At 42.1% G+C, this 21,458-nt stretch overlaps 2 protein-coding genes across 3 annotated transcripts in view; one reads left to right on the forward strand and one right to left on the reverse strand.

Annotated features, from left to right (window-relative positions):
- PYGL (glycogen phosphorylase L) overlaps nt 1–21,458 on the reverse strand; it is a 57,228-nt gene that overhangs the window by 24,802 nt on the left and 10,968 nt on the right. For both annotated transcript variants that reach the window (XM_007192839.3, XM_007192840.3), the window contains exons 4-11: nt 18,625–18,728; nt 10,862–10,993; nt 7,296–7,407; nt 6,880–6,962; nt 2,037–2,180; nt 1,441–1,533; nt 604–750; nt 103–266 (exon numbers count right to left, since the gene is read on the reverse strand). In XM_007192839.3, coding sequence (XP_007192901.1) covers nt 103–266; nt 604–750; nt 1,441–1,533; nt 2,037–2,180; nt 6,880–6,962; nt 7,296–7,407; nt 10,862–10,993; nt 18,625–18,728 — 979 coding nt within the window. The remainder of the gene's footprint in view (nt 1–102; nt 267–603; nt 751–1,440; nt 1,534–2,036; nt 2,181–6,879; nt 6,963–7,295; nt 7,408–10,861; nt 10,994–18,624; nt 18,729–21,458) is intronic.
- LOC103015640 (bisphosphoglycerate mutase) lies at nt 19,682–21,089 on the forward strand. The gene has a single exon (XM_007192988.2). It carries the CDS (start codon nt 19,800–19,802, stop codon nt 20,577–20,579), a length of 780 nt encoding a protein of 259 aa, XP_007193050.2. The 5' UTR covers nt 19,682–19,799; the 3' UTR covers nt 20,580–21,089.

The raw sequence follows: 21,458 nt of genomic DNA on the forward strand, positions 1-21,458 counted from the left end.
TTAACGGGGCCTTTCCTCATCTCCGACCGCAACCCTGCCTTCACTAGCACCGTTCTATTCCTGAGCAATGTGAGACCCACTACGACAGGGATGGAGGCTCACACTTGGTTCTTCACGATGTCTGAGTGAATTTTAGCCACGCCGTTCACAGCGTGGGAGCCCACAATGCAGAGATGGGCCATGTTGATCCTTTTGCCTCCTTCCTCTTCTATCAGAGACATCCTTCTCAGGCGGTCGACATCTTTAGGAAACAAGGCGGCAATTTTCTAGGCAAAGGAAGAGAAAGGCCTTACTGGTCACTCAGGTTTCCAGCAACCCTGGGATAACATCATTCACTTCCCAACCAAAACCTTCGTTGGAGCAAAGGTAAAACTTGACTCCCACGGAGAGGAGTGAAGATGCCTAGGGAGATGCCATCCCTCCAGGTTAGTATTTTCAAAAGGATGTCATTAACAGAGCCCCACCCAGACTTGAATGCTTGTGATGTGTCAATGACTGAAAGATGTTTGGGCCTCAGGTTTGGTAGGAGGGAAGACTGCAGCCACCCTTAACATCTCTAGACCTCCTCTTCAAAAGGGTTATGAATCTGTCAAAGTGACTTACATCTAAATGCTTTTGATTCATCTCGTAAATGATTTGCAAATGTCGAGGAAGCAGCTTCTCCACCAGCTCCACGGGCCAGCGCTCCAGGGCTTCCGGGAGCACCGTGTGGTTGGTGTAGGCAAAGGTCTTCTGGGTGATGTCCCACGCCTGGGGGGAGAGGGGGCTCAGTGCTTGCCTCTGCAGGGAAGGCGGCTTGCAGGTGTGCCCCATCCTGCAGGCCGAACACTTCCTCAACTCCTGCCCGTCAGCAACAGGACAATTCTATCTGCATGTATTACAGTTAGACACAATTCCGCTAGGTTCCTGAATGCTCCAGGTAATGGGAACATGTTTTTTTTGGGGGGGGGGGGGAAGGAAAAGAAAGCAGTAAATTGTCTGATAAAATTTAGGACAGCATGCTGATAAATCATCTCTAGTATCCTAACTTGTCTTTCATTTATTAAATAAACAAAACTTGAGGAATAAAACTTCAGTAATGTTCTGAGAAAGTACAAAGTATGTTTCAAATCGATGGGGACACCTTCAGTTAGCTGTATTGTGAGGCTAGAGAGTTTAATTTCGAATCCTTTTAGACACAAAAATGGCAAACACATGTAAGCCTTCATACAGCTACTGAGCTGTGTCCCATGAGTAATGTGTTTATTCATTTCTTAGTCTTACTCCCTGTAAAGCAGTAGGAACTGAGACATGTCAGCACCAGGGCAAGGTTTACCTTTAACTGTTGGAAGTTAGCAACAGTAACTTATTTTGAAAAACTGTAAAAGGCGCTTTTGGCAGAATCTCTTAACCACAGATATTCTGGTCAATCAAAGGAAAAAGAAACCAAACTATCCAGACCTTGGACCAGGGCAATTTTTCAATATCCACAAAAATCCTCATCAGCTCAGGGATGGCAAGTGCAGGATGAGTGTCATTCAGCTGGATGGCAACCTGCAAGGGGAAAAGCGATGTGAAGGTAACCGATGGCCCAGGTCCTTGTCCTCATCCATGCCTCATACGTGCACCAAACAAAACGTCTACCCTCTATGGAAGGCTCTAAGTATACTGTAGCTACTCGATTTTTTTTTTAATTGAAGTATAGTTGATTTAAAATATTGTGTTAGTATCAGGTGTACAGCATAGTGATTCAGGTATGTATAAATATTTTCAGGTTATTTTCCATTATAGGTAAGTAAATTTCCTGTGCTACGCAGTAAATCCTTGTTGCTTATCTATTTTATGTGTAGCAGTGTGTATCTGTTAATCCCATACTCCTAGTTCGCCTCCTTCCACCCCCTTTGGTAACCACAAGCTTGTTTTCTATGTCTGTGAGTCTGTTTCTGTTTGGTATATAGACACTCAGATTTTTTTTTAGCATGGAGACAGAGGAGTAAATCTGATGGAAGTCCTGATACCCTCAGTTGTTCCCGCCTGCGTTCAGGCTGAATACTCGCCTGATCTGGGAAGGCATCAAAGGCAGTTGCGGCACTACCGCTGGACCCGAGCTTAGAGGCTTTGAAACGTCGGATGACATCTTGCAAGGTAGCGGCCACTGCAAAGTACTCCTGCTTCAGTCTCAGCTCCTTCCCTTCAAAAAACTTCAAGCCAGAGAGACTGAGTGACAGGGCTCACATTGCTAGGAGTGGCCAGAACGTGGGTGGCGTCCCCTACCAGGGGACTTCAAGGCTAAAGCCCATGGGATGTCTGGTGGAAGCTGGCAGGTTGAATGCCAAGCATCAGCCTCCTGAAACTCCACTAAAATGACGGTAAAGGGATTGAAAAAAGGCATACTGATAAAGGATGGAGGGAATGGAGAGAAGACAACAGCAGCAACTTTTCAGAAGCTGAAAAACAGATGGATAAATGGTAATTGAACCAGAAGACCCAGGAAAGCTGCATCCTGACCTGCTAGTGGAGAAAAGCCAAAGGAACAACCCAGTGTATACACTGAAGCTCCCAAAAGGCCCAGGAATTGTCAGCATTGGGTGCCTTCAGAAGTAGGGGTGAAGAGGGGGTAAAAGGTTAGTGCAGAGCCTAAGAAGCAGTTGGCCTCAGACCTCCTCTCCAATTCCCTCAACTGGACAATCTCCTTTGCCAACTCAGGCAGAAGCTGGAGGTCTGTTCTCTGGAGACGGTATAACAGGGGTCTCTGGACTGGAGGGCGGCAGGTGAAGTCGGAGGCAGGGGTACCATTCCATACTAAAAATGGGGAAAGAGGCTCAGTGAAAGTTTATGTACTGAATGCTGATGCTTTCAGTCTTCATCTCCCAACTGAATTTGAGAACACAGGCAGCCAGTGTTAATTCCACCAGGAAAGAAGCTGCAAGCGTCTTCTCTAGGGAATTCGACCAGCCCAGGAGGGAGGACCTAAAGACATGGACATGAGGAGCTCCACCAGGAAGTGGCCCCAGCAGGTCACAGGAGAGGGAAACCAAATAGATAAATCCCAAACAAGTGTACAGAGCTCCCCAAAACTTGTCGGTACCTTTCTCTTAAGTTTCAGTGGGCAGCTAAGGACCATTAGACATCTAAGAAAAACTTCTAAAAGATGTTAAAATAATAAAAGCCAACTTAGAGGTACAGAGATTAGAGAAAAGAATGATTATAAGAATACTATCAGTATCCTCAGATAGATTAGATATTGTATTCAAGAAATAAGATGCTTCAAGAAAATATCTAGAGCAAGAAAAGATTACTTGGAAATTAAAACATGACAGCCAAAGTGAAAAACCCAATAGAAAGATTGGAAGAGAGAGTTGTGATTGCCCAAAACATGAGCATGAAGACAAAGAGATGATAAATAAAAGAAAAAAGGTAAGAAAACTAAAGAACCAGTTGAGGATGTTTAACAATTCCAGACCATTTCTCAGAGAGCTGTAGTCCTGTGCCCCCAGACTGAAAGGGTACCCAGGTGTGATAAGTGAAAGCAGACTTACACCAAAGCACACCCCCCCAAACCTTTTAGTACATTTTAGTACACTCGGAGAGAGGGGGTTTGGAGAGGGACAGAGGGAGGGCAGGAGGGAGAGGGAGACTAGAAGCTTTCAAAGGGGAAGAAAGTAGAATTCAAACAAGAGATCAAGAATCCGATTGCATTGTACTTTTCGGCAACACCAAAAACTAACAGATTTAAAAAAAAACACTTTGAGTCTTCAGTATCCAGGCAAACTACCAATGTGAGGGCAAAATAAAGACATTTTCCAACATGCAAGGTCTCAAAAAAATTGACCTCACTTGCATCCTTTCCTAGGAAGCCCCAAGTGTGTGTACTACCAAAACAGGGGAGCAAACCAAGACGTGGGATCCTGGAAACAAATGACCCCAGAGAGTATATGAGCACAGACGTCCTCAGAACAATGGGAAAAGTAGATCCCAGGATGACAGTGGAGCAGCCAACCAGAAGAGACTTCAAAAAGACTGAGGTGGGCTTCCCTGGTGGTGCAGTGGTTGAGAGTCTGCCTGCCAGTGCAGGGGACACAGGTTCGAGCCCTGGTCTGGGAGGATCCCACATGCCGCGGAGCAACTAGGCCCGTGAGCCACAACTACTGAGCCTGCGCGTCTGGAGTCTGTGCTCCGCAACAAGAGAGGCCGCGATAGTGAGAGGCCCACGCACTGCGATGAAGAGTGGCCCCCGCTTGCCGCAGCTAGAGAAAGCCCTCGCACAGAAACAAAGACCCAACACAGCCAAAAATAAATAAATAAATAAGACTGAGTCAACAGAATACCTAAGGTGTTTGAATATATTGAGAGGAAATTTCTACGACTGGGGTAGAGTGTAGGATAAATTAGGGAAAAGTACTCAGAAAACCAAGCAAACAAACAAAACAATGATTAACTCCAGGAAAGGAGAACTTTTTAAGGAAAGGAAAAATAATCATGAGATGATGACATGTATGTGCACAGATCAGCTGTCTGTAGCACTGACAGCGTCATAACAATGTAAACACTAGCTGAAGAGCTAGTGCAAATCACCATGTAATTACGTTGAGAGACTGGGCATAGAAAACGTGTTTTTGTGGTGGGGGTGGAAGTCTATGGGAGGAAAGGAGCTAAATTCTCATCTTCAGTAGCGGGGAGTCAATATTGTAAAAAGAGGAAATCACGAAGCAGCAGTAACAGCATGTTGTTAGAAATATGGAGGTAAGTATCCAGAAAATCAGTTCAAAGCAAGGGGATGTAGTTGCTTTGGGGAAGTGGGAAACAGGAGACTGATTTTATAGTAAGCCTCAGAGAGCTGCTTTTCTCTTTAAACTATGTGCAGGTACAACTTTGATAAAAGTTTAAAAACCAAAATAAAAATTTAAAGTCATTAATAGGAAACTGTCTGGATTGATATTACCAATGGGAATTTATAGGTGGTAGAATTTGGAATTTTTTTTTTACTTGGTAGTTTTTTATATTGCTTATATTTCTTTTTCTAATAGCATGTTTCATGGTAAAAAATATAATGAAATCATTCTAAAAAAAGCACATGAATCCATCCACAATGAATTTAAATGTTTACTGAGTTAGGGAATTTTTAGTGTGCTAGAAATAAAATGATTAATTAAACAATCACTGACCTCAGTAAGTTCAAACTAGTGGGGAGAGACAGATGTATGAACAAGGCTTGAAATAAAACATGACAGTTTTTAAAAACATTTATGTCGTATTTAAGTGTACACACAGTACTTTGGGAACCTGAATACTCAGGTGATTTCTTTATCTGAGCCCTGAAAGGTAAGTAGGAATCTGAGGTGAGCACAGAGGGCCAGAGTATTCCCTGCAGGCAGAGGAAACCTGGGCAAAGCATGGAGGTGAGAAAGAACAGAGCAAATAATCCTCTACAGCTGGGACCTATTGCTAGGGCAAGATCACGGAGGATGTGTCAGAGAACTGATGACCATATCGATGAAGATACACCTAAGATTCTGTACTTCTCTTAGGGGTAAGCAAAAGCCTTAAAGAATTTTAAGCAAGGAAAAAAAAAATCTCATTAGTTGCGGAGTGAGGACAGGGGGCAAGACTCTTGGAAGACAGACTAATAGGGCCATGGCCAAGCTGGGGAGAGGGAATGAGCCTGTTCTTGTGGTTACAGTACGAAAAAGATTTATCAACTTCTACTTAAAAACAAGCATAACCCTGAGAGCTACCTTTTTTGCCCAATGAATTTAGTCAACTTTGCACCCCATGCTAACCTGGTGTGTGTTATCAATTGTTGTGGATGATTATTTCCAAGTAAAGTTAGGTTTGGTCCCTACTGAAGATAGGAGGATGAATTTCAAGCCCCTTCTAGTTAAACAATCCTGCAGGCTTGGGTTTGGCTGGGCAGTGTGGCCCCAGTCTTGGAAGGATTCTTACTTTAATTGACCTTGAAATAGAACAGTCTTTTGCTTTTGGGTTATAGATTTCTTTTAAGGTACTGAAGTCACATTCTTTCTCCCAAAGGAAAAATAACATATACCATTAAGTTCCTAAAAATGCTGCAGCAAATCCACTTAATCCTCCTTGGAGATGGGTTTAACACTAAGGGGACATCTGGTCTTAGGATCATTTATGTCCTAGTCCCCAAGATCCTTGTTTTGTGACATCTTTGTGGAGCAGAGTACTAGTTTGGTTGCTTCTGAGATTATTATTTTTTAAAAAAAATCATTATAGCGTCCAGAAAATTATTTTACTCATGGAAAAGTTACAGCTAAGTATATTTAAATCCACTAAGAATCCATAATAGTCATCTGAGATCCAGTTCCAAGTGTCTTTTTTTTTTAAACTAAGTTATTTTTCGTGTAAACTTTGGAATGATCACCTATAAGAAAAAATTTAATGAGATAAATAAGTGGCATAAGAAACAAGTGTCTGCTCCTGGGTCTATTCTGAGGTCCATGACCCCACCTTGCCTTGGGGCAGAAGGGCAGAGGAGACCCATGAGTGAGGGGAAGAGGACAGGCAAGACACCTCCAGGGACTTCTGATGCTGTGGATGAAATTTCTGTTTGGAAAGGAAGGAGTGCTTCACCTGTACTGCACCTCATCTTTTATAGCCAGGTTTTGTTTTGAAATACATGTACAGAGCCTCCCAATTTAGTGATGGGGTCGCTAATCAAGGGCGAAACACCAATTCTGATTTCATGAATTGTACAGATTCGTTTTCCTTACGTGGGTGGGAGGGGAAATCTACACAATTCAGGAAGAGATATGGTGATTATTCCTCACTGAAGGCAAAAACCCAATATTAAGTGTGTGCTTTATGGCTACTGAATAGGTGCTTCTGAAGTCAGCTGCTTCTGTTTCCACTGAGAAAGCAAGCTTGATCACTCACATTATCATTGGGATAGAGGACCCGGGAGATGTTCTCGGCCAGATTCCGGTCCAGCACAGCCTGAATGTAGTCTCCAACGTTAACTGAGGGAAATGTTAGAAAAATGAATAAACAGACGAGCCAGCCACTGTTTTCAGAAGCCCCTTGATCTCACCTGATGCTTGTTGGGTACCATGTGGGATTCCTAAAGTTCCTAAAAATCCAAAAAGATTTCAGCAAACTTTCATGCTGTGATTCACATGACAGTCTGAGAGGATTAGACTGAAGGATTGCTTTAACCATGTCCTCCATACCTGCTCCGTATAATGCTTAGTCACTAAAGAGTTCGGATCAGAAACTCAGCGCAACTTGGCTCTAATTATTGGACAAAAAGATGAAAGACACACGTGAGGAAAGGGAGCCCACGCTGTACTCACAGTCTCTGAGGTTAAAGTCATTGGGTGCGCGAGCGGACCAGAGGCGCATGGTGTTGACCGTGTTGTTCAGATATCCAGGCACCGGGGTGTCATATGGAAGAGCAAGGACCACCTGGGGGGAGAAACCAAAGCAGCTACTCACTGTTTCCCACGTGGATGGAGGAGGTTGAACAGAGCTGGGAGACAGCAGCTGGAATTTGGTTCCTGGCTCCATCACCAACTCAAACTGTATGATCCCTAAACCAAGCTAAGGGTCCCAAGGCTGGAGGTTGTATTAGGGGCCATGTCGGTCCTCCTCCCACTTGGAACAATCTGGATGGCTGGAACGACCCAGACAGATGGTCCCAGATGGTCCTCCACATCATTTCCACGTTGACTTCCCTTTGTGTCCCTTGCCCTGATCTGGACACAGATCTTTCATGTTTCAAGATCAAGCCATTGCTCGAAGAATAGCAAAATATGATGTGCAAAGTGGCAAATGTGAATCTGTACCCATTAAAAAACAGGAATCAAGATAAGTTTCATGTAGGTTATTCAATGATCTGATTTCAAATATGGTGAAAATTAGCAGAATAGGAAATTTATGAAGATAAATATTACATATGATGTTTAAAATGCTATGCTAGATTTTTCAAAGTTGCATGAAGAAGAGTTATTTTAGTGATCTAACAAATAAGCTGATAATTAGCTGAGATGTGTCTAAGAGGTGAGCTTTGGAAAATTTAGCTCAATATTTGTGACAGTCATGGAAATAGAGAAGAACAGGAAGATGAACCATGTTTCACATAAATTTAAAATTTATGTGGGAGAAGACAATTTTCTATTCCCTGCCTCATCAGAATCAAGCTCTAAGGAAGGGGAATGACAGACTGATTGAATTGGAGCATGCTAGAGATCATCTAGTGCAACTTAACGCGTTTCGGATATGAGGGGAATGAAGCTGAGAGAGAAGTGACTTACCCAAGGTCATAGTCAGTGGTAGTGTTGAAACCTAACCACAGATCTCTTTAATTTGGTCTGCTGAATTATAAGGGAATGAAACACTCTAGCCTATATCAATCAGTCACATACATTCAGTCATGCTTTCATGAACATCGTAACCACAGAGTAATAAATCACATTTATTTGAATACCTTTTACTAGGAAATAAAGATCTCTGGAGTTCTAAGAGCAAGTTGTGGTCAATCAGGAGAAGTCATTTACAGAGTGGGACTCTGAGTCTGGGTTCAAACATGACTCGTCCTTCTGACCCTCGAAGCATAATTGAGGCAGCTGGGGAAGCACGTGGCTTGGAGGTCCCTTTAGAGAACCTCAGGGAGAAGTTGCCACCTCAGAGCTCACACGAGGCTGTGCCTTCTTTGGGACGCTCCCATCGTGGTGGGAGCATGAGAGCCAGGACCCCTCATGAGCAATGTCCCATCAGCCTGGGCACTTGTTCAGAGATGCGCTGCAGTGTGAGGCTCTTCCTGAGAATCCTCCTTTCCCTCTCTCTCTTCACAGGTGTCACACCTGCGTTGCAGTCTGAAAGATGTCCCCCCTCCTCCTGTTCCCTTTCCCTTTATCTTTCACAGGCATTTCTTCAATAGATCACTTGTACTTCTAATTCTCCCTTCTGTCTGCTTCCCAGAGGACCTGAACTGACACAAGAAATGAAACAAATAACTCAGTTTACTGGAAGCCTTCACAGCAGGCACACATGAGGTCTGACCTCAAGCTCTCTGACCTCACTAGCTACAAATCTGGGGCTGATCAGGCAGTGGCGTCAATCCATAAAATTCCACACAGATTGGGTCAGCTCACCCTTTATTACATCTGCCCCGTAAACTTGCCTTTGTAGGCACAGAAAAACACACTCTCCCTAATTGAATTTCTGGATATATTATGAAAATGTCTAGAGGTGCTTTGTAAATATATCATCAGGTCATCATAAGGTCATCAGTGGGACCTATGAAGTAAACAGAATGCTTCCAGGATGGGGAGTATAACCTGCGTACGTTTAAACAGATCAGAAGCCACTGGAAGTTTTAGACACCAAATACTTGCTAGATTAATGCCCAAAACATGTGAGAATTCTTTAGGCATATTAACAATTGGTTTGTTGCAGTTCTTCTGATCATATTTGTAATCAACTGCAACTTAGTTGTGGTCTATTGTTTAACCAAAATAAAAGGCAAGGGGTGGACAGAGGGAAACATCTTGAAATTATAGTATTAGTTTATTCCTTATATCATTATATATAATGACCTATTTTAGCTTCTAATCCATTATTTTATATGCTGAATACATCATGTTCAGATAGGAAAAACTTCAAAAGAAGTCTTTCTTTTGTGAACCGTGAATAGCCTTGCATGGATTAGCAGAATAAAGCATCAGCTTAAAAGACCACTATAACATGGGTCTTGCGTCCACAAACCAACTGAATTTAGCATTACAATACTGAATTTTTCCTGATTTTGCTATATAAGAACAGTCTTTCCTTGGTCTTTACCATTTTCTTTAAGCTTTTAAAGTGGCTAGTGAGACAGCTTTTCTGGCGTAAGACTATATTTACTAAACAAATATCTCAAGTGGAGCCTCCAGTGATTGGACAATGCAATCCAGTAGTTCTTAGGGGTTATTTATCAGGACGTATGAAGACAGCAAAGCACAAACCACCACTAGAGGAGCTGAAAAGTAAATTGTTCAGTAACAGGGTAACACTCTAATCTGGTGGCAGGATAAATACACGGCCATGAATTAAGTACACTTGGATTGATACCAGCATTATTTCTCTAGAAGTGATTTGGCACACAGTAACAGAATGCATTTTGCAATATTTTGCATTGTTTTTTTTGACTTTGTAATGAAGAAGAACTTTGGTAATCCTTTGAATAAATACTTCAGTTTAAAAATATTTACCCCTGGGGCTTCCCTGATGGTGCAGTGGTTAGGAATCCGCCTGCCAATGCAGGGGACACGGGTTCGATCCCTGGTCCGGGAAGATCCCACATGCCACGGAGCGGCTAGGCCCGTGTGCCACAACTAGTGAAGCCAGCGAGCCACAACTACTGAAGCCCGCGCCTAGAGCCCGTGCTCTGCAGCAAGAGAAGCCACCACAATGAGAAGCCCGCGCGCAGCAACAAAGACCCAATGCAGCCAAAAATAAATCAATAAATAAATTTATAAAAAAAAAAAAAAAAAAAAATTTACCCCTTAGAATTTACAAGTCAATGTACATATGGCAGTGGGGTGAGGAATGACATTTAACTTTATTCAATCTTGGTTTCAACAGCTTTATATAAAACTGGAGAGCTAAGCATGCTGGGATTATAGAATTGATTAATCTCTTATAAACCGGATGACAAAATGACCCTGGGAAGTCACTTGACCTTGGGGAAGTCACTTCTCTCTTAGCCTCAGCTGCCTGGTCTCCAAAATGAGTGGGTTCCACTAAGAGAAGTAACAGATTTATTTATAGAAAATATACTCTATTATTCAATATACAGCACACTATACTCAACACCATATACACGTCGTACTCTGTGCCATCCTCTACACAATGCTCAGCGCGAGGACTCTCAGAATACCTGCGTGTTGATCCACTTGGCTCCGGCCTCTGTGTGCTCTACTTTCCCGTAGAAGTGAACAGGCAGCATGAACTCGGGGCGGGCCTTCTCCCAGGGGTTTCCATGCCTGAGCCAGTCATCTGCCTCTTCTATCTGCAAAAAGGACATGGCTTAGAATTTGTTTTTCAGGAGCGGTGGACCTAGCCCTTCAATTATATCAAATTAAAAATATTTTGGGGGACTTCCCTGGTGGCGCAGTGGCTAAGAATCAGCCTGCCAATTCAGGGGACACAGGTTCGGTCCCTGGTCCAGGAAAATCCCACATGCCTCAGAGCAACTAAGCCCGTGCACCACAACTACTGAGCCCACGTGCCACAACTACTGAGCCTGCACTCTAGAGCCCGTGAGCTGCAAACACGGACGCCTGCGTGCCTAGAGCCCGTGCTGTGCAACCAGAGAAGCCACCGCAATGAGAAGCCCGCGCACCGCAACGAAGAGTAGCCCCCACTCGCCACAACTAGAGGAAGCCCGCGTGCAGCAATGAAGACCCAACGCAGCCAAATAAATAAATAAATAAATTTATTAAAAAATATATATATTTTTGACTGAATCAACTCAAGAATACTGTTTTGGCAAGAAAGATGTTGGTTCTGTCAATCTCAATTCATCTTTGTTATTGTCGTACAGCCTAAATCAACAACAATACTGGCTAGTATTACTCTAAATGTTTTATACATATTATTGCATTTACTCCTCATAGCAACACTATAGGAGGGAGCTATGGCTTCTCCCTTTGTTAAGGAAATTGTAACTTGCTCAAAGTTGCACGGATAGTAAACGATACAGGTAAGATTTGATGGTAGGTCTGTGGGTTCTAAAGCCTGTGTCTTAACATCTGTGAATCCAATTGTCTAGCTTGAGGGAAAGAGAGAGGCTTCCCAGGGATGTTTATTGTTGGATACCTGGACCTGATGGGTCCTACATTATGGTTTCTGTCAAGAGCTTTGTGCCTTGAAAGCACAGAATTGGTTGAGAAAAACTACTCATAGAAAGCTCCCTTAATAAAGCTTATTTCAGTATAGGTACGGAACACTATTACTTTTTTTTCATTTTTTAATTTGAAATATAGTTGATTTACAATATTGTGTTAGTTTCAGGTATACAGCATAGTGTTTCAGTATTTTTGCAGATTATATTCCATTATAGGTTATTATAAGATAATAGGTATAATTTCCTGTGTTATACAGTATATCCTTATTGCTTATCTATTTTATACATAGTAGTTTGTTAATACCATATCCCTAATTTGTCCCTCCCCCCCTTCCTTCTCCCCTTTGGTAACCACAAATTTGTTTTCTATATCTGTGAGTCTGTTTCTGTTCTGCATATGCATTCATTTGTATTATTTTTTAGATTCCACATATAAGTGATAACATATAGTATTTGTCTTTCTCTGTGTGACTTATTTCACTAAGCATAATATTATCTAGGTCCATCCATGTTGCTGCAAGTGGCAATATTTAATTCATTTTTTATTGCTGAGTAATATTCCATTGCATATATATACACCACATCTTCTTTATCCATTCATCTGTTGATGGGCACTTGGGTTGCTTCCATGCCTTGACAATTGTAAACAGTGCTGCTATGAACACTGGGGTGCATGTATCTTTTTGAATTAGCGTTTTCATTTTTTCCAGATATATACCCAGGAATGGAATTGCTGGACCTTATGGTAGTTCTATTTTTAGTTTTTTAAGGAACGTCCATACTTATTTCCATAGTGGCTGCACCAATTTACATTCCCATCCACAGAACACATTTTGTAGTCTTTGTTTAATTTAATCCTTATGTAATTTTGATCTGATAATGAAGTATTATTTATTTATTTATTATATTTTATTTATTTATTTGGTTGTGCCAGGTCTTAGTTGCTGCATGTGTGCTCCTTCGTTGCGGCCGGCTGGGGGGGACCCTTAGTTGCAGCATGTGAACCCTTAGTTGCAGCACACATGTGGGATCTAGTTCCCTGACCAGGGCTGGAACCCGGGCCCCCTGCATTGGGAGCGTGGAGTCTTAACCACTGCGCCACCAGGGAAGTCCCATGAACTATTATTTCTAATTCATTTTGAAAATGACATATACTAAAATGTAAGGAATTTACTTTATTGACAATATCAACATTTTCCCATGTATTTATGTCAATTTATGACAAAATAGTTCTCATAAAAATTTTAAAATCTAATTTGTATTTAGGGTATCCTAGACATCAAATGCATTTTGTTTTCTATAAAAAACAAATAAAAATGCCAAAACAAGAACAAAAAACACATGGTGGGGCAGGGGTTGCATTTTTTAAAGTAAAGGTATTATGAGTGATACCTTTAAAATAGTCCTTATATTTTAAAAAATGCAATCGTATTCTGGCAAGAAGGGAGGGGTAAGGTTTTTAGTACAAAGCTCCCTTGTCAATGAGATTACCCCCAATATGGTTATTTTACCTACCTGATTCCTCATCCTTCCCTCTTAGAAAACTCAGCTTTAGTTTAAAAAGATATTAATGATGAATTATGACACAATGCTGGATGCTTCATGATCACCTACGTATGAGTTCAGTGTCTGCCCCAGGCACAGTGTGGAGAGAGGCAAACAAACACAGCTATCTTTTGAGATATTAGACAAAACATTAATGTCAACAGCCAGACAAGCAAACACACATCCATTTATTCAAACATTGATCATATTGGGAATGCCAGTAAGCTGCCCATTAACAGAACTACCAGCATCATGATGAAGGAAAAGGGGACACACAGAAACAACATCTTTAGATAGAAGGTCTGGAATTAGAGAGCTGCAGGAGGATGTAGCAGATGCAGGATGAAGCCTAGGGAAGGCTGGACCTAGATGTGAGCTAATCAGTACAGTGCACCTTGTTAAAATGCAGAGTCTCAGGCAGTCTGGGGAGGGGTCTCAAATTTTGCATTTAAAAATTTGCATCTGAACATGTAGCCAGCGGGTACATGGTACATCCGGGAGCTACACGGCCATGCAAAGTCAGGAACTGTAATTCAGAATTGAGACTTCGGCTATCCCATTCATAAAGAGAACAAAAAATACAATTAAAATTTAACAAGGAAAGGATTGAATTGTATCAGTTGATAAGAAATTGGTTAAGGTAGAGTCCTCTAGCTCGTGTTAATAACTAGAAACTCTATGAAAAATAAATGAGGTTATGCACAAAGATCAAACATCCTGACTTACAAAACACTTCATGCTGCACTTAAGCAAGGGTAGGTTCTGGGTTTCAAATACTGGTCAGTGTGAACACACACTGCTTCCTGTAACAGGAAAGAACCTTACAGCCTATTTGCCTCATTTCAGCACTCAGGACTGTTGCAAAATACACCTTAAGTTTTTACATGAACCAGGAGGATGATGAAGCAGAAACAGCATTCCTCTCGAAAATCATGTGCACAGGTGAGCTGACAACATATTTTCTGCTGAAGAATGCAGCAGAAGCAGACTCTTCTCCCCTCAAGCAGCGTGAAATGCCCATAGAAGAGAGGCTGAGCTCTGGGCTTCCCACCACGGGCCCCTCCTGGCCTCCTTTGCAAATCAGAGGCCGCATTTGCTCTTTTGAGGACACGCTGTTAAGTGACAAGGGACTAGTCAGCCAGTCACTCTCAATGTTGGTCTGGCTTTTCCCTGCCAAATAATGGCTGGTTTTAATTTCACTGGGTTAACAAGTTCTGTGGGAGAATAGGACTCCTAGCTTGCTGTTCTTTATTGAGTCTCTTCCTGATTTTGGCAAGGCATCAGTCAACAATTCCCTCAGTTATGCAAAGCTTGTTTTTAAGGTAAATTGAAAAACAGATATTTCATAAAAGCAAGCTGTTCTGAGCAGATCAGAGGAGAAAGAGAGAACCGCCTCCAGCCACCCCAACTCAATCCACAGAGGCTGCGGGATGGTGATAAACCTCCTTTCTGTCTTGCTTTCTTCCAACAAATCAACAAACTGGTCTGTAAATATAGATTTCCATGTAACCAGTGATCCCTGAGTACACTAACTTGCTGAGCCATATGAAGGGCAGGGGCCAGACGGGAGGAGAGCTTTCATTTATATGCAAGTGGGCTGTGTGGATCTGAACATCCCAGATGAAAAGGAGCTGAGACAAAGCAAGCAGGAGACTGTGGCGAGAGGAGCAGTGTACCCGCCTGGGTGGTGGTGGCAGTGGTGGTAGTGTGTGTGGGGGGATGCATGGCAGCTGGATCTGGGGTCTTCCTGGAGAGATTACTCGGTGGAATCTATTCCAGCCAGCATGGAAGCAGAGGTCAGCTCAGGGCCTCTGTGAGTGACTGAATTCGAAGAAACGCTTTTCCCCTCAACTGTGGGATACACAGGACATGAAGAACCAGTGAGCAAACATCAGGAGTTGTCAACAAACTTTGCTTTCTGATGGTACCAGTCATTGGTAAATGTTTCTGGGGAGCACCAAGGATTCAACAATGGCCAGGAGAAGCTTGCTGGGTAACGTGAACTGTGCATGGCTAGGTATAGCAGGGTTCTAAGAGAAAGAATGTTCCAGCAGACTGTTTGATTCAACCCTGAAGTTTCTACTGTCAGCGTCTTTCCACTCAGAACTTTAGTGCGTGACTGTTAAACTTTAACGTGAAGCTGTCGCAACTGTCTTTCCCCCTCTTCCTCCCAGTGGCCAGTCATTTTCAGAGGACTATTCTGAGGTTTCAATGATCCCCGTTAGAGTTCGAGGTAAGTCAAGCATTTTAGCAATAAAATTATTTTCCTTGGGGGACGGGGTGGAGTTCACAACGAACACTTTATTACTGCAAATCTTCCTTGAAGAGAGCCTTCAAAAACTGAAAGTCCATCAACCTTTAAAAATCTTCCTAGCTTGTGCAATTTTCATCAGCCTTCTCCATCGTAAGAGCAACGATGTAGCTGATGGGAGTAGGGCAGTGACCATGTCCCCAAAAGGCATTCTGCTTTCCTGGAAGATATTTTTTGTTTTTTCATGGAAACAGTTTCTTTTTTATGTTTGCTTTTTAAAATCCCATCCCAGTGAACAATGGCTATGGTAGATAAAATTAGGTGTCCTTCTGATTCAATTTCAGTTGTAATGAAAGAAGTGATGATGTAGTAAAGCTAGCTTTGGAGACTAGCAAAAGCCACTTGGTCTCTCTTTTTCATTTAAGAACACTAGAATATATACTTCTTGGGTCTCACAGGAGAGAAGGGATGGTTTCCTGAAATAAGGCCATTTAAAAGTAGCAAAGGTCATAGGTGGGATTAATAAAGAGTGACCTTTCATAAGACTTTGGGGAAAATGCACTTGAAAGACAATTTTTTGAGATTGATCTGCTGAGTTAAAAAAAATCTTTCACAGAAAAGTAAGAAATAAAATCCTTAAACATTCTGGGGTATAATGAGTACCATACAGGATACAAAGACTGAGAATGGATACCATGTATCCCTTGGTCAGGTTGTGTTAAAATCTTGGTCCTACTGGAAATGCCTGCCAAGCTAGGCTTCTCACCATGTAGCCCTAGATTACTTCACTGTGGAAGGGAACCAATTATTTTGCTTTTATATCTTTTTATGATTATAAAATACATATTTCTTATGAAATATGAGTCATGTAGGAGAACAAACAGAAGATAGTCAAAGTCACCCATAATCTTATCTCCCAGAGATAATTAATTACTGTTGAAGCTTTGACGTATTTTTTTTCTAGCACTTTATCTTTTTGGTTTCCTTCGGATAGGTCATACTATCCAAATGATCCTATACCTCCTTTTTTCAACTATCATAAACAATTTCCCATTTCATTATAATTAATTAAAAACATGATATTAATGGTTGCATTAATATTTTACTATATAATACCATAATTTAAAAAATTATCCTCCTTTTATTAGGCCAAATTAACATTTCATTAAGCGCATATTTGTGCAACAGACATTTTACATATTTTCATAGTTCTGTGAAGCTGGCATCTCCATTTTGCAGACAAGAAAAGTGAGGCTCAGAGAAGCTAGGTAACCTAATCAAGGCAACAAACTTCATAAGGGTAATGAGTTGCACTTAGGCCTCAAATTAGAAATTAGATCTCATATTAGGGCCCAATTTTTTTTCTACCCAATGCTGCCTCCTAATTGGTTTAGGAGTAGCTAAAGATACACTGGTCCTTAACAAAATTTGGAAGTTTGTCTTTCAATATGTTCCCAATATTCTCCTCCTGGGACTTCCCTTGGTGCATTCTCTTATCATGTCAAATCTTTTAGTGCCCTCCTTCTTTGGCCCAGAGTGTCCAAACACAGAGGGAGGGGAGAGTGGATGGCGGTGACACTCGGCTTCTCATCCTTCCTCTTCCCTGGGATTAGCTCCAGCCTAGGTCCCCCAACCCAATGGCTGATCATGCTGACCTTGGACTGACTCTTGGGAGGGCTCAGAGAGCTCAGGCTTCTTGAAAATCCAGTATCTTTTTGTCAATGATGTGCGTGTATGAGACAAAGATAGGGAGAGAAAAAAAGCTAAATCACACATAGCATCAGGGAAAACTGTCCATGCCAGGGCTGACTGTAGTTCAAAGAGTTACCAAAGATAAAGAGAAACAAATACTTAAGAATCTAGTTTGGTTATATAAAAATAAAACGAGAGTCATTTGTATGGATTCATTACTATTTGTGCAATTTTCTACAGAGCACTATAATTATACATATTAAATATGTGCCAGAGTTTTTTGATATAATAGTTAACAGGATTGCCTGCTTTCGTCTTATAAAAAAATTAGAACACTGAGCTTACCTATCTTGTAAGATAGGCATGTTAAGGAGGGCAAGACTCTGAGTGTAGAAAAGAATACTGAATGTGGACCTGGAAATCTGGGGATATACAGCCTTATTTGCCAGCTGTGTGATCTGAGGTGACTTCACCTCTTAAGACCCTCAGTTTTCTCACCTACAAAAATGGTGACATGCTTCCTACTATCAAGAGTTATTGGGGGGCTTCCCTGGTGGCGCAGTGGTTAAGAATCTGCCTGCCAATGCAGGGGATACGGGTTCGAGCCCTGGTCGGGGAAGATCCCACATACCACAGAGCAACTAAGCCTGTGCGCTACAACTACTAAGCCTGCGCTCTAGAGCCCACGAGCCACAACTACTGAAGCCTGCGTGCCTAGAGCCCGTGCTCTGCAACAAGAGAAGCCACTGCAATGAGAAGCCCGCGCACCGCAACGAAGAGCAGCCCGCGCTTGCCGCAACTAGAGAAAGCCCATGCGCAGCAAAGAAAACCCAATGCAGCCAAAAATAAATAAATTAATTAATAATAATAATAATAATAAAAGACCCAACGCAGCCATAAATAAATAAATTTATTAAAAAAAAAGAAAAAAAAGAGTTATTGGGGAAGATCATGAGCCAAAAGATGTGCTCCTGCATTTTATATGCTGCAGAGATAGGACATAGCACATTATATAGTCCACATTCAGGCGATCAGTGATAAATATTTTCAGAGCACCCTTGTGAGTCTGGCACCCTACAAGATGCTGTGGATCTGGTGGTGAATGATATTGGTGATACCGGCAGGCTCTCCGCTCTTAGGGAGCTTACACCTCAAAGTGGGAAGACTGACGGTATTCACTGATGTCAACCAGATGCCACAGAAAGCAGTAAAGCTCTATGTAAAATGTCCATAAATTATAAACCATCCAGAACACCATGAAGACAAAGTACTTTAATGACAAAATTAAAAAATATGTCTCACATACCTGCCACCCTTCTCGAATCTTCTGATTGAAGATTCCATATTCATATCGGATGCCATAGCCATAGGCTGCAAGTCCCAGAGTTGCCATGGAATCCAAGAAGCAGGCTAAATTAAACAGAGCACAGGCAAAAGGCAGGGTCATCAAGGTTAGTCAAAATTTTGTCTTTCTCTAAAAAACATGGCAGCCACAAAACATTTCTCTATGAGAAACCATATTTGTATCTTAAAGCACAGAGACTGCTGCACAGTGGGTATTAAGTTTTTAAAATAACATTTTTTTTCGAATTGTAAAATAAACTATAGAAAAGGTAGAAATTACAAACCTGTATAAAGAAGAAAACAAACATTTATTACCTCACCATCCAGAAATAACGACTGTGTTGGCATTTCATCTGAGAACAGGTAAGGAAGCTGGTCTATGTTAGAAATGTCCTTTATTATGTCTGTTCTTCACACTGCCCTTTCTAGGGGAAGCTGTCTCCATCCCCCTCTGCTTGAAAAGACGTGTATAATTTACATGTGACCCATCTGCCTGACTAGCTGGACATCTGGGGCAGACTCTCTTTCTGGCTAATGGAATTCCAGTGTGGTTCACATACCAGGTGGCCTTATGCTTCAGGGAGGCTGGACCAGGAACTGAATCTTGACTGGTCTAAACTTCTAAGCTAATCATAGTAATTTTATGTCCTTCACCAGTTTGGGTTTTGGCATAAGCATACAATGACATTCACCAGAATGGGGTCCCAGTTTTTTCAGTCTGGTAAGAGATGAGGTCATCTAATGAGAATTACTCAGCCTCATTCACCCCTTGCCTGTCAGGCCCAGAGTGGGGTTAACCCTGCCAAAAAATAGGCCTAGGACGTTACATAAAACGAAGGCAGGCTACCTTGTCAGTCTTAGATGAGCATGCCGTTGGCTCTGCTGGTCTTCCTATAGCTCCATGGAAAGCCTACTAATTACCCGATGATTAACTTCTCAAGGTGGCCAAGTATGCCAAAGGCAGCATTTTCTATGACTAATTGCACCGTTAAAACACATGGCCACTGATGAGTCTTGGGAGGCACTGGCTGCTCGGCGGTTCCGATGAGCGGCTGCTGCTGGTGGTCTTTCTGCAGATGTATTGCTGTCACTGAACACTGGCCCATTGGAAAGCACTAGAGAAGCTCAGCCATCAGTATGTCCAAGTACAAACTGATTATGTTAAGACATGGAGAGGGTGCTTGGAATAAAGAGAACCGTTTTTGTAGCTGGGTGGATCAGAAACTTAACAGTGAAGGAATGGAAGAAGCTCGGAACTGTGGGAAGCAACTCAAAGCGCTAAACTTTGAGTTTGATCTTGTGTTCACATCCATCCTGAACCGATCCATCCACACAGCCTGGCTGATCCTGGAAGAGCTGGGGCAGGAATGGGTTCCCGTGGAAAGCTCCTGGCGTCTCAATGAGCGTCACTATGGAGCCTTGATCGGTCTCAACAGGGAGCAAATGGCTTTGAATCACGGCGAGGAACAAGTGAGGCTGTGGAGAAGGAGCTACAGTGTGACCCCACCGCCCATAGAGGAGTCCCATCCTTACTACCACGAGATCTACAACGACCGGAGATATAAAGTGTGCGACATTCCTTTGGATCAGCTGCCACGATCCGAGAGCTTAAAGGATGTTCTGGAGAGACTCCTTCCTTATTGGAATGAAAGGATTGCTCCTGAAGTATTAAGTGGTAAAACCATTCTGATATCTGCTCATGGAAATAGCAGCCGGGCACTCCTGAAACATCTGGACGGTATCTCAGATGAAGACATTATCAACATTACTCTTCCTACTGGAGTCCCCATTCTCCTGGAACTGGATGAGAACCTGCATGCCGTTGGACCTCACCAGTTCCTCGGCAACCAAGAGGCTATCCAAGCAGCCATTAAGAAAGTAGAGGATCAAGGAAAAGTGAGACGCGCTGACAAATAAAATCTTTCCCATGTGCTAGCTAGGGATAGCTGCAGAAGGATTGGTATGCGGTGTGTTGTGGGTGCTGATCTCGCTTTTTTTTTTTTTCTCCCCCGCTGATTTTTCCTGATTTTCCCAGATCTAGGCTGTGGGGTAGAGTTTGTATAAGTAACTAGGTAACTTATGTTGGCCCAGATAAAGGCTTTAGGATGCCTGAGTGCTAATGTCATAAGCCTTATGCGTTAGCCCCTGCCGGCCCCGTTTGAATTAGTCACTAAGTTAGTCACCAGTGGGGCTTAATCAATGTCATAAGTTTCCGAGATGGGGGAGCAACAAGTGGAGGTCAAGTTCAAGGTATTCCTCATTCAATAAATCAGTATAGAGTGACCACTGACAGGCACTACTTACTCCAATAAGTAGTTCACATTTATATTTACTGAGACTTTCTAGGATGATAATAAAGGGTGTTAGATAACACACTATACTTAAGTATTTATTACTAGTCTTTTCCTCTAGGGAAAGGGATGCTTTGATAGGTTGAGACTAGAGGCCCATTAAATGGGAGAGTCACGGATGGATTCCTCCAAGACAGCCAACAACAAACACCAAGGCCCTTTGCCTCATGACATTTGGTGGAATTCCTCTCTGGCTGCTAGAATTAGCAGCATATAGACAGCTATAGCTGTTCGTGTTCTCTTTTTGTTTTATTTTTGCTTTTTAAACTTTAATTTTGGGGTCTTTAAAATTAATTTAAAAATAAGTTCTGTGACTGAAAATGGTACCATCCCAAGAATTTCCATATGATTCATAAATATTAAGTATAGGCTGCTGAATTATTCTCTGCTCTTATCTTCCTATAACACAAAGAATTGTACTTATTTCAACACATAGACATGCCTA

The sequence above is a fragment of the Balaenoptera acutorostrata genome, chromosome 3 (assembly GCF_949987535.1).
Source record: "Balaenoptera acutorostrata chromosome 3, mBalAcu1.1, whole genome shotgun sequence".
Taxonomy (NCBI): Eukaryota; Metazoa; Chordata; class Mammalia; order Artiodactyla; family Balaenopteridae; genus Balaenoptera; species Balaenoptera acutorostrata.

Bases quoted from the DNA above. Each gene is read 5' to 3' on its own strand.
- LOC103015640 (XM_007192988.2), top strand. From the start codon at position 19,800: ATGTCCAAGTACAAACTGATTATGTTAAGACATGGAGAGGGTGCTTGG.